At 37.6% G+C, this 16754-nt stretch overlaps 1 protein-coding gene across 7 annotated transcripts in view; it reads left to right on the top strand.

The window, feature by feature from the left end:
- LOC135091644 (broad-complex core protein-like) overlaps nucleotides 1–15055 on the top strand; it is a 58493-nt gene extending 43438 nt beyond the window's left edge. For 2 of the 7 annotated variants that reach the window (XM_063989440.1, XM_063989438.1), the window contains one exon: nucleotides 978–15055. In XM_063989440.1, the coding sequence (XP_063845510.1) occupies nucleotides 978–1273 (296 nt within the window). In that variant the 3' untranslated portion in view covers nucleotides 1274–15055. The remainder of the gene's footprint in view (nucleotides 1–977) is intronic. The other 5 variants (XM_063989446.1, XM_063989444.1, XR_010262586.1 and 2 more) reach the window with 4 other exon arrangements.
- The last annotated feature ends 1699 nt before the right edge of the window (nucleotides 15056–16754 follow it).

The raw sequence follows: 16754 nt of genomic DNA, 5'->3' as shown, positions 1-16754 counted from the left end.
TGGGAAGATGTTCACACACGTCTCAAAACTTACTGCATCCTATGTAGAATATGTGTTGTTTCGATCTGCTCAAAAGTCACAAGCAATGAGGTGATTTGAGTGTGAGGCAGATGAGTGGCATCTTACCCAGAACCAATTCCAATTGAGTACTGATCCCATGGTCTTTTGGTTCATGCAGGACAAAATCACCTTACTGCTTTGAAAGGTAAGGTTATGTGCACCTGACATCTGAGGTCCTAACCTAAAGTATCACACATACCCACACACACACACACACACACACACACACACACACACACACACACACACACACACACACACACACACACACACACACACACACACACACACACACACACAATGTCATAACAGTGTTAAGAAACCAAAAACATGATAAGTGTAGCTTAGACTTCAAATTCTTTGAAGTGAAAGAATTTTGGAGAATTTATGATCGTGGCTTAAGCAAAAGGAAACTGTTTTCTGTAAAGAAATCGTAAAGAGTGAGTCACAGTTGGCAAGGGGAGTGAGCTGATCCCCATAAGGTAATGGATAGCCATAGTTGTGCTTGTTTTCCACAGTTATGCTGCAGCAAGACTGGATGAGAGGTCAGGGAAAGTTATTACTGTAATATTTGCATTGCGCTTCCTGGCGTGTATCTTAAGGGTTGAAATTCAGCCAGATAACTTTGTGATGGGAATTTCTGCAACATTTGTACATGACTCCAGGTAGTCAACAGTTACCATATCTTGTGATTTTTAAAATGCCTTTAATTTCTGCAGCATGTTGGTAGCTGACATCCAATATTCAACTTTCTTAGAGTTACACAGGCTGCACTGGGCTGCCTCTCTAAACCTCTATGGGCCACAAGATACTCTATGAACTACAGCTTTGTATTTCTATCTTTCACATAATATTCACCCAGTGAATCTTGATGGAGCAAGATCAGTTTTACAACATGTCTCCTTCTTGCCCTTCAGAGGATAACCCGTATGAGGCGCGCCCGTGTCCGGTGTGCCACAAACTGATCAGCAACCGTGCCAACCTCAAGAAGCACCTCAAGATCAGGCACTCAGCTCAAGAAGAGGCTCTCTGTCTCTACTGTCGCAAGGTCTTCCGCAACAAGTACTCCCTGTGGACCCACATCAACTCCTATCACCCCGGGGTCAAGTCTGCCAACACCCAGGACCCAGCAAGTGCTCAGGATGCCAGCAGCTCTGTTTCTGGTAGTAGTGGTAGTGCTGCTGGTCGCTCTTCTGGGTACAAGGGGCAGTAATGATCATATTTTGTATAGAAAGGATTTGGTATTACCTCATACATTCATATTACATTTTTCTAGTAAAACACAATGCTCTAACAATCTCTTGGAAATTCTGAAATCCACTTTACTGTTATTCTCTGTTTTCAGATTAATCAAATCCTATTGAGCTCTATAGCACTCAGAGATCCTAGGGAGTATCTTGAGGTGGAAGATCATGATGTTATCTGCAGGTGTAGGGTCCTACTTGATGAAAGTACTGTACGGGTCCTAAGTTCTTATCCCTACACCCAGAGGCCTGAGTTCTGTGCCCACACTACACAGTTCATTGTTATGCTGTTCATGCAGGTATGTTCATCAGGTTTACCAATCAACACTCTACCTCAGTTTTATATCAGTAGTAGCTTGTAAACACAGCCACTCTAACTAATTGAAAATTAAGTCAATTATATGGAGATCTGATAGTCCAAGCCATAAATATTTGTACTCCGTATGGAATAAGCCTTTTTTTCTCAGTTTTTATCACAGCAGTCTGATTGGCTTGAATATCCTCCATATGGGAATCATCCGCACATAGAAAACAGCAGGTTATGTTTACAAGTGTGAGCTCCGCAACGCTTGAGACAATATTACATGGTCATAGTAAGTACTCATGAGAAGGTGATATAATATGATCCTTGGTCCTGCACCCAAACATGCCCTCCAACCCCCACCTGACCTCATACCCCAAACCTCAATTCCCCAACCCCACCAGCTGTGTCTGGTGGTCGTGCTGTGATGATGCAGATATCTTGTCCTCATATTGCAGGGAGATAAACGCTAATGACGTGTTTCTGGCGGTTCTGATGGATATCTTTCTATTATTTTCCTCCGAAGAATATGTGATTCAGATCGTCCAGAGACTTTCTGAGAGGCGTTGTTGAAGCCATGGGTCTTGAGTCTGAGCCAGTGCAGGACCTGGAATTGCCAAGGTCCTGCGCTGGCCAGTTGCTCCTCAGGGCTTGGCTCACGTCTGAACAACCTCATCTAATGGCTTTCAGGAATGTTTTGTAACTCTAATATCATTAAGAAGGAAGCAAGTACACTGACAGCACTTCGTTGGTACTGTTTGTATAATAGTAATACTTATTAATAATGCTGGTAATAATTACAATAAAGCTAATAATAATAATAATAATAATAATAATAATAATAATAATAATAATGATGTAATAATAATAATAATACTTGGAGGATCTTAGAATGCTCAAACTACTGTACAAACTTCTTACCTCATCACCATCTGTCACTGGTTCTGTTCTGTAGTTCACATCACACTTAGTTTCCACCTATCAGTTTCATATGGTACATTAGTCCAGGTCCAAATTATGATGCAACTCAAGAGTGATGCTTATGCCACCTGGTCATCAGCTGTCACCAGGCCTTGACGCGCCCACAGCCTCTGAGCAGCGGGCGCAGGCTGCCGGGGTCTGTCACTCTTAGTCAGGGAGCAAAGTACCTGTTATGAGGGTCATGCCTGGGACTGCTGTCCATCCCCTTTTATATCAGAAATATTTCAGAAATGATAAGTAAAGGATTGATTTTTATGTATTCATGTGTTAGAAATCATTGAAAGTCATCACAATTTTAGTACAATACATATAAAGATCACTGGCATGTGTTTATCAGGGAGATGAATGATTAAAACACTGTAGAGTTTATTAGTTCAAAAGGGCTAGTTCATTTATTAACCATTGTTGAGTACAGTAATGTAAAAATTTTTAATTAATTTTGCCATGAGATTGTTATTATTCATATATGGATAATAATGTCTGACCACTCACTCCACGGTTGGGTTGGAAGAATGCTGCCACCACTGCAACAGGGAAGTGAAAGTGACAGGGCGAGGGGACCAGGAGCTGCCTCCTCTATATGTGTCCCAGTAATGAAATAAAGCACAAAATCTAATTCCAGCTATCTCCCTTCAAGGGGGATCTCAGCCTGTTGTATTGGTAGATTGATTGCAGTATTTTTATATTTATTATTATTTATCATTAGTTAAATCATTATTGTTTTATAATTCTAATTATTATCACTAGTATCATCAGTGTTATGGTTGTTGTGCTTGGTTGGGGCTCGGTGGTGGTGTGAGAGGAGCAGCAGTCAGTGCAGGCAGTGGTGGTGGTGGTTTGAGTCCCTCCACACGGCAGCAGTCCCAGGGAGACACCCGACTAACACCTCTTGGGGTAAGCCATGCAGAAGAGCCAATATATTTTTACTATTTTTACTAAAGAAAAGAAAGTTGCTTCTTTACTTTTGTTATACATATGCTATTATGGGTGTATAAGGGAAAATATTAACCTTAGATAGAATCACTAGTTTGCAGATTTCTTTTTCATTAGAAATTACCCTTTCTAATGGAAAGGCATCACAAACACGCAAGCATTTTTTTGTGATCTCCATATATCAATATCACAAGCTTAGTAACACCAGTTTCATTTGATTAAATTTAATTTGTCAGGTTTGCATTTCAACCTCAGGAATCAGGGCAGGGACCTGTGGTGATGCAATGGCACATCAGTCATCGTAATCTTGGCCGGGGTGACCCTGCGATACATAGGGCGGTTACTTCACACCAGAGTAACTCGTTATCTCGACCAGACCAACACCATATGGTGAGGTGGTGAGTGTCATGCATGGCCAGGGAGTGTTGGCTTGGTGTGAGCACCAGCACCCCACCTGCCGCGCTGCACCACCACCGCCTCACTGGTGGTGCGTCTGCCGATGTACTCGCATGGCCACCTCTCACCCGTTTTTTCCTTGTTTTGTAAATTTAGGTGAACTCCTCATTGCACAGCAGATCCAGCCAGGAACCTTAGTGCCACACACAAGACTTGCAAAGTTTTACGTGGCATTACCTCAAAGATATATTTTGAGAATTCAGACACTTATACCTCCTCTGCCTCCCACACGTGCCATGTGATGGCATTGTGGAATGCAGATGTACATGTGACAGCCACCTTGGAGTTTTTTGGTCTGCTGATGCCATTGGGGCAACTCTTGTGTCATCATCCATTTAGTACAAACAGTGTCATTATCAGGAATAAAGTCAGGAGTTTCTGTGCATCTTTTTCCGCTAGTAAGCAAGAAAGACTTGGCCTCCATCAATGCTGTATGTCAGTGTAATTGCTGATTCTTTGTAGAAAATATGTCTGTATATATTTACAGTGCATCCCAAAGTATATTGTAATTATTTGATGCTATAGTAGAACTTTTATTTATCTAATTTTGTATCACAGTTGTTTTACTCATTTTACGAGAGCCATGCAGGTTACAGTCCATAGTTAACTAAGCGGCAGCCAGGGAAGGCGTCTCTACTGTGGCATTTCATTCTGTGAGTGAAGTATATTGTTGCTATTGTTGTTGTCAGTAAAAAAAATATTGTCATGCCCCTTATTTAAGTTAATTTTCATGTTAGCATTTCTTTGTTACTTTCTGTTAAAGATATATCCTGTTTTGATTTAACCATAATATTTATTGTTTGATTAGAAATGTTATGACACTTGATTTTTATGGAAGAGGCATGTTATGCAGATTTTTTTTTTTTCTTTTTTTTTCTTCACAGTGAGTGTGATGCAGTACCAGTAATGAATGTTGTTTTGAAGACACTTTCCTGGCTTCCGCCTTCACACATACCGGTATCTTCTCTACCTCAGGAATCAGACGTTATGATCATGGTGGGGGACAGGGGTGGGGCTGGGAAGGCTGGATGTGCTGGGCTACCCCTCAGGGTGGATATTTGCCACAAAACACAAAGCTTGACATTTATTACCCACCTCCAGTGTTTTGTGGATAGTAGATCAGTTATACCTCAGTTGTAGGATGATTATACAGTGGACATTGGTGAGACCATTGTGCATTTCAGGTAAAACGCAATTGAATACGAGTACTGTCTACCTGATAGATTTGTTTTATACATATACGTAATGTGTTGTAGTGCTGTCCCGTAGTCTCTCAACCTCATGTGTGAGAAGAAAAACACTGTAGATGGAACACATAAAGGTAAATTTTCCTTGCCTTCTCAATAGTGGTTCTGCTTCAGCTGGCCTAGCCTCGCCCTGGTCCCCCTTCCAGTATACTGTATCAGCCGGAAAACCCAAAGTGTCTTGGCAGGTTGTAACTTTTGTAAAGGACAATCTGTGGGCACTTTGGGATATGTATTTTATCATATGCCGCTGTGAGACAGTTTATTAGATACTACAGGGAATATTTTTACATTTACATACATTTTAATAGTAAGTTCAATGTCCATTTTCATTAGGAAAAAATATCATGAAGTGTTTCACTGTAGTTGACGTGATGCATCTTAGTTGATTCACGTACGTACCAATCAGCTGTTCTTTGTGATGTGGAATGGTTTTGTCCACAGTTTTTCAGGTAATATGTGAGCTGAGTGCTGGTGTATCTTGCAGTCAGTTAAACTCCTACACAAAGCTCTATCTTCTTCCCCTGTCAGACAGTTCATGGATAATAGCACATATATTTTTTTTCCACCCCTTATCCCTTATCACCCCACAAGGCATAATTCGAGCAGGCTTTTTTTGGGGGGGCATTGTTTATTCTGATTTCATTATCTCGGTGTAAATAATGTTAGTGGGGTGATGTAAAATATATATGTGTGATATGGTTCTCATGGTGCGCTGACAAAACAACCGTGTCTGGAAATATAAATAACTGTGCCATGGTGTTACTTGCGATGGTGACTCTAATTCTTGCTGGAGTTTTGGTTCCTTACAGTCCCTGACCCCTTGCTGGTGACTGGACAATGTCTGTAGTAATTGTGTGTGGTATTGCATAGCTCATGAATATAATGAGAATAGTAGACCAATATAGAGTATCAGAACATGGCAGTGGTGGTCAAAATCATGGCAGGAGATCCACTGGTCACACTTGAGCCCAGACAGAAGTAATTTAGATTTTCCTCACCCTCACAAGAGCAGTCTGTGATCCTCATCATCACACACTCTATGACTAGCTCTCAATACACTGAAGATGCTGAATGTGTAGGAATGAAGCTAATGTAACCATTCAGACTTGTATCATGTGTTTCAAGGCATTGTGTATTTGGATATGCACAAAAGGTATCTTTTGAAATCCATGCATCACTCATTATTTAAGTATCAAATAAGGATGTTGTAATTTTGTGAAATAATCAAGAAGTAAGTTGTATTGCAGTGGTCTGAATAACATGACAAAGACCCAGTGCATAGGATGTAGTACAGTACTTGCTTGGTGTTCAATTAGACATTGCCTGCTCAGCGCACCATGACCTTAATCTCTTATAAATATTAAGCATGATAGTGTGACATGATCTAATGATTGTATATACCCTCACTCTTAATGTTCATTGCCTCAGTCTGTCTGAATGGGAGGACAACTTTTCCGCCATTGCTCAAGGAAATGCCGTGAAATATTAAAACATTGCTGTGTTTAATGTCTTGTTGTCTGTTAGATGATGTTTTATATTGATATATTTTAATTATGAGTTTCAAAGAACTCATTATATTCTTTGTTAGAGCCATTTATGTAGCTTTTTGGTTTAGTGTTAAGATAAAGTATATATTTTTTTCTTCCTACTGACTGCAAAACAATTCTCAATGGGATAAATTCAGACATCGAATTCTTTAATTTCTTTTTAAAAAAGATTAGATGAAAACACTAAGAACTTTTTTGGCAAAGCTTTTGTTATGTTGATAGTTTGCTCACATTAACTGATATAAATAATGTGTGTTGTAGGTAGTTGAGGTGCACTAATGTGCATACCATGAGTATATTGCAAAAGATGCAGTTTGCAAGCAACCATTGCAATGTGAAATCTCTGTCTACACTAACAACTCTGTGAATTTTGCCTTGGAGTATAGTAGATTGGTGAGGGTGTCTGATGGGTCACGACTCCAAAATGGTTGCATTGTCTGTAAGGTCTTGGTGATGTGACATTTCTCAAGTGTAAGCCAGTGTGAAATGTCTTCATGTCTGATTGTGAGAACTCATTTCATCTGTTCTGGTGGACAGAATTACAAGAGTGGCTTGGTAGCTTCCAGAATATTATATTTGCTTGAAGATTCCAGGGATTTTAGTGTTAAAAAAAAGGGAGCTGGTCTTATTATTATTTTAGAGATATCCTTATATTATACTTGTTCTGAAGTTCCTTATAATATATGTACTTTTTAGGTGGAGTTGAAGAAACTACTTATGGTCGCAATCAAGAGTCTCAAGTGTATTATGCTATTGTTTGCCAGCTTTATCTTGTGTGCTAGAAGAAGCAGAACAGTTAGTCATCTGTCCTCAAGGGTAGTCATGGAACTTATATTGAAATCAGTGATTTGTGACTTTGAATTAGCATTGGATGTGAACCAAAAGTGTTTCCTTTATTTTGGTGTTGTGATGGAACACAGCATAGGTGGTATTGGAAAGCTCAAGTGATGTTTTATTTGTTTATGTGATATTTCCATGTGATGGACATGAGGTATTATGGCTGAGCCGTGGGACTGTGTGGTATTTTATCCTTGTGATGGAGCAAATGGTCAGTACCACAAGACAGAGTGTAAAGGATATTGAGTTCAAGTTGATTGCTTCCCTGAGACACGAAGCAGACATGTGTTGTTTGTACCTCAGTGCATGAAGTGGTAGAGCCTCTCACACTTTTACTTCTTGGAACAAAATTCTGTTACCATGTCTTGTCTTAATTTTCAAAATGTTTTCATTCAGTTTTCTTTAGATTTTTCTTTGGGAAGACCAGTAGTCCTCAGTCACCTATGAGAATCTTCCTGTAAAAAAGATAAATGTGCAGATAAATACATGAAGTTCCAGGACATATCATAAAGTACCATCACCAGATATTTGACTTTGATCAGCTTAAGGTAACATCACCTTTACAGTAGCAATTCCACCCCAGACAGAGGCTGTTTTATTGTAACACTCAGTGGTGAAAAGATCCACTGATTTGCACTTGTATCACCTAAAATTAGCATTGTTGAGAGTCACATTGGCATTTTCATGATGAGAAAGTGTGAAAAGTCTGTTATGAATCAATCCTGGTGAAGGTATGAGAAGCTCCACTGTAGCTGCTGCCACTCATTACTCCACTTCCTCTTTTAGTTTATGGAGCTGACCATTTGGAGATTTGTCATCCTCCACATCTGTGAGGAAGGTGTAAGATATTCTGTGATATCTGCAGGAACTGAAGGGGGGACAATTTGTGCACCATGAAAACAGCTTATGGGTAAACTTTTACTCAGAGATGGGCTGTCTAATTCTAATTGTTGTCACTTAGTGTACTAAACAGACAGCCACAAGGGAGATGTTTATTTACTCCAGGTTGGCTGTATAATTCCCTGGTTAACACATTAGTCTGAAGTGCACTAGTGGTGTGGGAAGGGCGCTGGTGTGGCCTCAAGCATCTCAGATGTTGTTTCAGCAGTTTGCAGTGTGAGGCAGAGTAGAGGGAAGGTTGTGTGAACACTTCCCTGAGATGTTTTTTGATGTAATGGGAGCTGCCTGGAAATGTTTGAAATGCTTGAAGCTCACCGAGTGCTTGGAACACACCCTAGGGCAGGGATGATACATTAAACCCCTGACCACTACCTCGATTCCTTTAAGGCTAAGCAGTTGTTGTGGATGGACTCTTCCAGATTTGATTTATTGCAAGGAATAGGTACAATTCACTGTGTTTTAATGAGCTTGCTGCTGCTGCCGCTACTCTGATCCTGTGAATTTGATACTGTAATAATTGTATTGGGGGAGTTGACTTATGGTGCTTGTCACACAGGATGCTGGTTAATGCATGTCTCGGGAAAGTGCAACTTTCTGCCTCATTATGCCTCATACACAGTGACTTCATTAATATCAGATGTGTCAGCAAGTCATGTATATACTTTTCAGTTTAAAAAAAATGGTGGACCTGTCTGATTCATATATTTTTTTTATGCTTCTTAAACTGAATCAGGTTTTTCCTTACTTTTTGTATTGAGTCAGGATCAAAGATTACAGAAAGTGTAAAGTTGTTCAGTTTTTGGAGGCTTCTTGTAGAGAAAGTGTATTAACCAGGTTCATGTGTTGGGAATATGGCAATGCTGTGAAGTCCAAATTGTGATTTAGAATAGTATTAATGGAATTTCAAGGAGTGACTCTTGGAGTTTGTCTCTAGAGGCAGTATTGGATGCTATGAGCTAAGTGTAATAAGGATCACATGGTGGAAGATGAGCCTGGCACCATCACTTGCCATCTTGTACGCAGTACAAGACTTTTCCTCATTATGGGATATCATTTGGTAAGCAAGAATGGCTTAGCTTCTTCATACCCTCTGCACATGTTGGCTGCGGCCAAGTTTGATGTGACTAAAGAAACTATTTTATTGGAAATAAAGGTGTAGAGTACACGCAGTAGAAAGCTAGATGATAGAAATTATCGTGTTGAGGATATCAAGAGCAAAGGCTGTCTTGCCAATAATCAGACACTGCCGCTTCATAGTTTTTTAGCTTCAGAAGCTTTGTATGCTGTGATGGTAATAAGTAGGATTTCAGAATGCTGAAAGCATGTTATGCAGGATCCAAGGAACACCTGGCCATGAGATGCAAAGCATCCCTGCCAGGGGTGGAGGGACATATCCACTGGCTCTCCTTGGCTCTCGTGTTGATGTCACTGCTGTGCCTCAACATTTGTCACAAACACAAAAAAATGCTCCAGTATCATGAATTCAATCTGCATTCACCATTTTTAAAGTTATTCATACTCATGCAGTCCATGAATTTCAGATGTTATATCCAAAATAATACATGTACTGTAGTTATTTTCTGAAGTTATTTGTCAGGTACAGTAATATTCAATTAATTAACAGATATTTTTGCTCAAGATTTTTCCATTATTTTCAGAAAATTAAATAGCTTTAAGTAATTACCTGAAAGCATCATCACTGTGATATCACTCAGATATCACTCCTCATTACAGACTGGCAGGGAACATAATCATGTTGAGCATCATGTTAGTGCACTAGTGACACATAGAGTCTAGAACAGTTTCATGTATAATTCTAAGTTCATCAGAAGACAGATTGGTTCATGGAAATTCACACCACATTATTCAAAAAGAAACAAAAGACAGCAGAAAGTGATACCAATGTAGAGCCTTGAGTGTGGCGTGGAATATTGCCCTCCTCCTGTATATTGGTGTTGGTGCTGGTGGCGTTAAACATATTAATACCTTTCAGTGGTCAGCTGCCCTGAGGATTATTACCTAAAGGTTTTGGTCCAAGCAGACTTTTAATGATACTAAGAGAGAGTGAGAGATATGGTGTTGGTTTGTTTCATTGAGAGAGTGAGAGTGAGAGAGAGCGAAAGAGAGAGAAAGAAAGAGTGAGATAGTGAGAGGATCTGAAAGGGTTGAAAATTGGAATGGCTTATCAGGTGTGTTGTAGATCTTGTGTTAAATTAATCTTCAAAACTTTTCTTATTTCATTTAGAGCATCAAGTTTGAAAACCGAATTAACTTACTGTTTCTGGCCAAGTGTATCATGTCTCAGCCAAGTCACTTTAAGGATATTAGTAAGGTAGTTGTATGAGTACTGAATGGCGACGAGAATGAGGTTTTAATTGGTGAAAGAACACATGATAATGTAGTTCATTAGTTCTTTAATGTTAAACACAGTGTTTGTGGGAATGACTAACTTTTCAGACCTTGATCTAATTACACCCTCACATTGTATGTCACACTTGGAGCTTATCTCTGAGTGTTCTTGAGGTGGGCAGAAAATGCTACAAAATGTTTCATCACCAAAAATTTTGAGCCCATACTGCTAGGTCTGAATAAGCTAGTAGGTAGTGGGTTGTGTGGGGCAGATGTATGGGGCAGCAGGGATGGGCAGGCACCCTAGTGTTGTGCTGCTGCACCCATACACACCACTGCTTGAGTTCACCTCAGCCACTTATTCTGCCAGCAAACTCAGGCACAGTAACAGTTTATTTATCATGGTAAAGTTTTAGTAAGTTATATATATTGATATTGATATCAGTGAAGTTTATGGACTACATTATATTAAAACTTTTATATATGAAATTCCTTGTAAAAAGTTATCACTGAAATTTTGTGGGTGCAACAGAAGATATGTACTGTAACATAATGAACCAAAAAGTGACATGCTATCCACCATGAAAAGATGTTGCCAGTCCCTTGGCTGCAGTGTGTGGTGAGGCCTGGCACTCCAGCCTGGCCCAGTCCAGGCCTTGTTCAGTCTGAGGCTGTCCTGTCTGCCTCACACACCCCACTTAAAATTGTAGATTTCAGAGTCAGCTGTAAGTTTGACTCTCTATGTGTTAAACACATTGATTTTCTGTGATTGGTTTAGGTTATGGAATATACTTATTGGCAAAGCCAAAACTATTATTTCTAATAAGTTCCATTAGATGGTTGAGTTTTAATAAATAATTGACAGATGATTATGTATAACATTTATAAGTTCACCAGTTAGATGAAAAAAATTAGGTCTATATGTATATACTTTTGCAACTTTATTAGATACAGAAAGCTACATATTGTTGTATGTGTTTGAAGTATAATTAATGTATTTAATATATATAACCTTTGCCTTGGTTTTACATGAGGGAATGTATGGCCCTGTGCATGCCAGGAATGCATAGATTCTTGTCACACTTCAAAACCACATTCACCAGCAGTATCTGTTTCAAAATTTTTAATTTGGTGCGGGTATTTTAAGCATCATAATGAGAGTTCAGTATCTGAAGGTTTCTTTATTTGCAGTAAAGACAATTATCAAATAAAAAAAAAATCACAGTATCTTTCTTACTCAGAAAAATGCTGCATACTCTTATTTACATAATGAAAGCACATAATTTACTCATTATTCAAAATCACAAGGTGAATTTTTCAAACATTAATCATCCCTGTCATAATTTTGGTCACATGACACTGTTAGAGGTGTTGGGAATGCCAGTACTCACCTGGACCTCAGTTGTCACACCTGCCATCCATTGCAAGGCTTATATTGGCCAGGCAGGATACAGACAGCTACTTTACCAGTCTTGAGCCCAGGTCATGGTGGAACTTAGGTGAAAATTTTTGATAACCAGAATTTTGTAGGAAGTGCAGCATTTGGGGTTCACTTTGGGGTCCAGGAGATCGAAGACTTGCCTCTTTTACAGCGATAATCATACTTTGAATTAGTGCATGATCAAGGGCCAGGAGGTAGTGTGATATCAGGGAGAAATTTTATTTATTTATTTCAATAAACACTATGCATTATTTGGTATTTCCATGAAGCTTTGGATTGTAAACTTGAGGTGAAATGTATTTTCTCAAGAGAGAGAGAAAATTAAAGTTCTACTAATGTTTATGTAAATTATATGATGCATATTTATATATAACTTCTTTTATACTAGAAACAAATTCTAAAGCAACATTTGATGTCTTGTGAATCATTGAAATATTTTAAGAAAGTGGTCCAAGAAGTCCAAGCTTGATTTCTGCATCAAAAGTAGATAGTCTTGTGTCTTTATCATCATGTTTTGGTAAAATTCCAGTGTAGTATTTCCTGTTGGCTGGGCATGTTAGTCACAGCTGTGGCTCTTTATACCAAATTTTGAGTGATCAAAGTCAGATTGCAGATGCAGTGCAGCACAAGACTTCATGTGATAGCCTCAGTTTTGAAAAGGGAAAGGTCATTGAGGTTTGTTCCAATTGGATTCTCAAACTTTTGAATTGCCAAATAATACATGATAAGGATCTTAGCATAATTTGAAAAAATGGCTGGTGAAAAAAAAAAAAGACTTTACCATCAGTTTTAAATCATCATACTTTACATTAATCGTCCTCAGTTTTTATTACTATAATTTTTAATACAAAAGGAGTCGGACTGAGGGTTGAATATTTAAAATGTAAAACAATGCCTGTTATTGCTGCTTCACAAAGGTACAAGTAAATAAAAACAAAAGTGCAAAATCAGGTTAGATCTCGACTGTCATTGCCATTCTGCGTCAAGTCACGACAAAACATTTTATTCATATTCTTCAGATTGCTCCTCCCAAAGGAGGACATATTTCTTGATGTAACTTTATGTCGGACAGTTCAACAAATTCAGATCACTATATTTCTGACTTTTTACTGTTGTACATTATTAGAACCTTCACAGTGTTCATGCTTATGCATGTTTGATATATGATTACATGTACCTTGTCATTTTTGTTGGCAGCAGAATAGATTTTGACAGCACAAAATTAATTCACCTTTCAATCAAGAATTAAGACAAATAAGCCACATGCTGCTATTTTGTGTATACAATAAGTACACATCATCTTTAAGTTCTTCTCTGGAGGCATTATGAGTTACTGCAGGTTTTTACATTGTCAATGCAATAATTACTGAAGGGAATGTAGAGTAGGAGAATTCTGACATTTACTGAAAAATCTAAACTTCATGTAGGTAGTAGTGGTCACTGCACATGGGCAAGCTGTACTCTGTTCAAAGCACTGAGGCAAGGATGTTCTTTACCAGCGACTTGAACCAAAGCAAGGTGTGGAACTTTGTGGAATTTTATGTTTGTCACTCTTTGACCTCAAACCTGCTATTAGTATACTTCAGTATCAATAAAAATATAATAGTTTACATTGATGAAAACAAAATTATCTTTCATATTCATTACAAAGTGATCAATATATTTTCAGGATAAACCATGTAAATCATGATTTGGCAAGATTTGTACACATTAATTCTTTGTGCACCAGAGAAATGTTTCATCATTGCCTCAGATGTATGGGTCATGGAAGTGTGTGTGTGTGTGTGTGTGTGTGTGTGTGTGTGTGTGTGTGTGTGTGTGTGAGAGTGAGTAAGTGAGTGAGGTTTGTGCTGGCTTTGAATGCAGTACAGTTCCCTGGCTGTGGACAAGGGTTGGGTGTCAGGAAAATGTTAGGTGGTAAAAAGATCCTCTCTAGTTTTCATTTTTCTTATTGCAAAAATTGAAGCCCCAAATAATGTTGATTTTATTTATTTATTTATTTATTTATTTATTTATTTATTTATTATTTATTTTTTTTATCATCCCATTTAAAAATACTAATCTTGTATATCACAGTTTTTGTCTTCTGTAATACAACTCCTCATGTCATGTTTTTCATTATCATGTGGTGAAAAGTTATGCTTCTGTTTTCGTGTTGTCGTCCTGTCTTTTTGAGCTAGTCTCTTATTTTTGTTTAATGTTTTTTGCCTTGTGAAAAATTTTCTCAAATTTTGTGTCATATGATATTTTAAGTATTTTCTCCGCCGTTCATCCGTGCTACATGTGGATACAATAGTTACAATAAGTAGGATTATTTCTTTGGATTTTAGCTCCAAACAAACAAAACATTGAATAAAATCAGGTGCCAGATTGTAAAAGAAAATACTGTAAGTGAGTAATTTCCCTCATGCTGTAAAGTGTAAGCATTTGACTGCCATCTAAACATAGTGTCCATTTTTTTCTCACTATTTCAAAAAGATAATGTTGAAGTAATTGTCAGAGTCAACCGAATGGACATGACACTGAGCCAACCATGTGTGTGTCAGTGTATGTGTAGGTCTGTGTGTGTGTGTGTGTGTGTGTGTGTGTGTGTGTGTGTGTGTGTGTGTGTGTGTGTGTGTGTGTGTTGGCTTAGTGCCATGTCTGCTAGGCTGGCCCCCGTATGCAGTGCGGGGTGCAGAGTTAGTCTGGCTGAAGGTCCCTCTGTATCTTTAGTAATTTACCAAATTATGTATCTGCAAGTAAAGGTAAATATATATTATCTGTGTATCACTCCACCTGAATCTTCCCTGAAGTTTTTTGTATAATTTGTCTGTCACTCTTTCTGCTCCTTTCAGTGCTGGCTGGCTTTCATGTACACTTCCTAAGCCTTGTGCTGGAATGGATTAATAGAGAGGAGGGATGGTCTGCATGGTATAATCATGGGAAATGTTTGCTGCATTTCATTAAACTTAGATACAGTACTGGTGGCCACATTTCAGTAAGTCTATGGGTATTATCTGCTGTATTTCACAATGTCTGCAAGGAGTGTTAGATGAGCAGAATAGATTCAGTAATCAGGTTGTTATTGTCAAGTCAGTAGGAAGCTTTTAAAAAATATTATGGATGAGGATGATAGATGGAAATGGGTCAGTATGTGTAATGCAAGGAGTACCGCATATGGGCCTGATGGCTTCTTGCAGCTTCCAATATTTTCTTGTATTCTTATGTTCTTATACTCTACTAAATTTTTAGTAAGTCGGCAGATACAGTTTGCCACATTTCACTACATCTGCCTATAGCCCTATACAGTTTCTCCAAGTCTGCAGTCACCAGCTGCCTAAGTTCACCAACTCTACAGAAACCGTTCGCCAGGCATCAGTAAGTCTATGATTGTCAAATTTCATTAAGTCTGCGCGTACAGTTTGCCTGCCACGGCTCACAAAGTCTGCGGTCACCGGTTGCCAAGGTTCAATAAGTCTACAGCACTAATAGGCACATGAAGTCTACGGGTATTGTGAAGTTTGCTTCACAGTCAATAGATATGAACCGCGTCTTACTATAACCATTTGACTGCTGCAGCTTTTCCTTTTGCCTGATAAAGTTACTGTTAGAAAGCTGAGAAGATTCTTTCCAAAGACGCCACTGACAGCAGAACGAGTGATGGAGTAATTAAAAAAAAAAAAAAAAAAAAAAAAAATATATATATATATATATATATATATATATATATATATATATATATATATATATATATATATATATATATATATATATATATATATATATATATATATATATATTACCTATGGTTTTATTCTGTACAGTAAAAGACAAAAGTTATACAGTAAGCAGGTGTCCTTGTGTCATTATCAGGGTAAGGAGTTCACCGAGAACGATTGTCGCTTTTCACTCTACGGACATTGTAACTTATATAACTATATATAAATATATATATATATATATATATATATATATATATATATATATATATATATATATATATATATATATATATATATATATATATATATATATATATATATATATATATATATATATATATATATATATATATATATATATATATATATATATATATATATATATATATATATATATATATATATATATATATATATATATATATATATATATATATATATATATATATATATATATATATATATATATATATATATATATATATATATATATATATATATATATATATATATATATATATATATATATATATATATATATATATATATTACCTATGGTTTTATTCTGTACAGTAAAAGACAAAAGTTATACAGTAAGCAGGTGTCCTTGTGTCATTATCAGGGTAAGGAGTTCACCGAGAACGATTGTCGCTTTTCACTCTACGGACATTGTAACTCCAGTCTGAGCGTCATTTCTTTGAGGGCGTTGGCGGATTGTGCACTCGAGCCTAAATACAATAGGATGAATAATGAT

Source organism: Scylla paramamosain, chromosome 38 (genome assembly GCF_035594125.1).
Source record: "Scylla paramamosain isolate STU-SP2022 chromosome 38, ASM3559412v1, whole genome shotgun sequence".
In the NCBI taxonomy this organism is placed as follows: Eukaryota; Metazoa; Arthropoda; class Malacostraca; order Decapoda; family Portunidae; genus Scylla; species Scylla paramamosain.
Note: the sequence above shows the minus strand (reverse complement) of the source record. Positions and strands in the feature narration are given on the sequence as shown.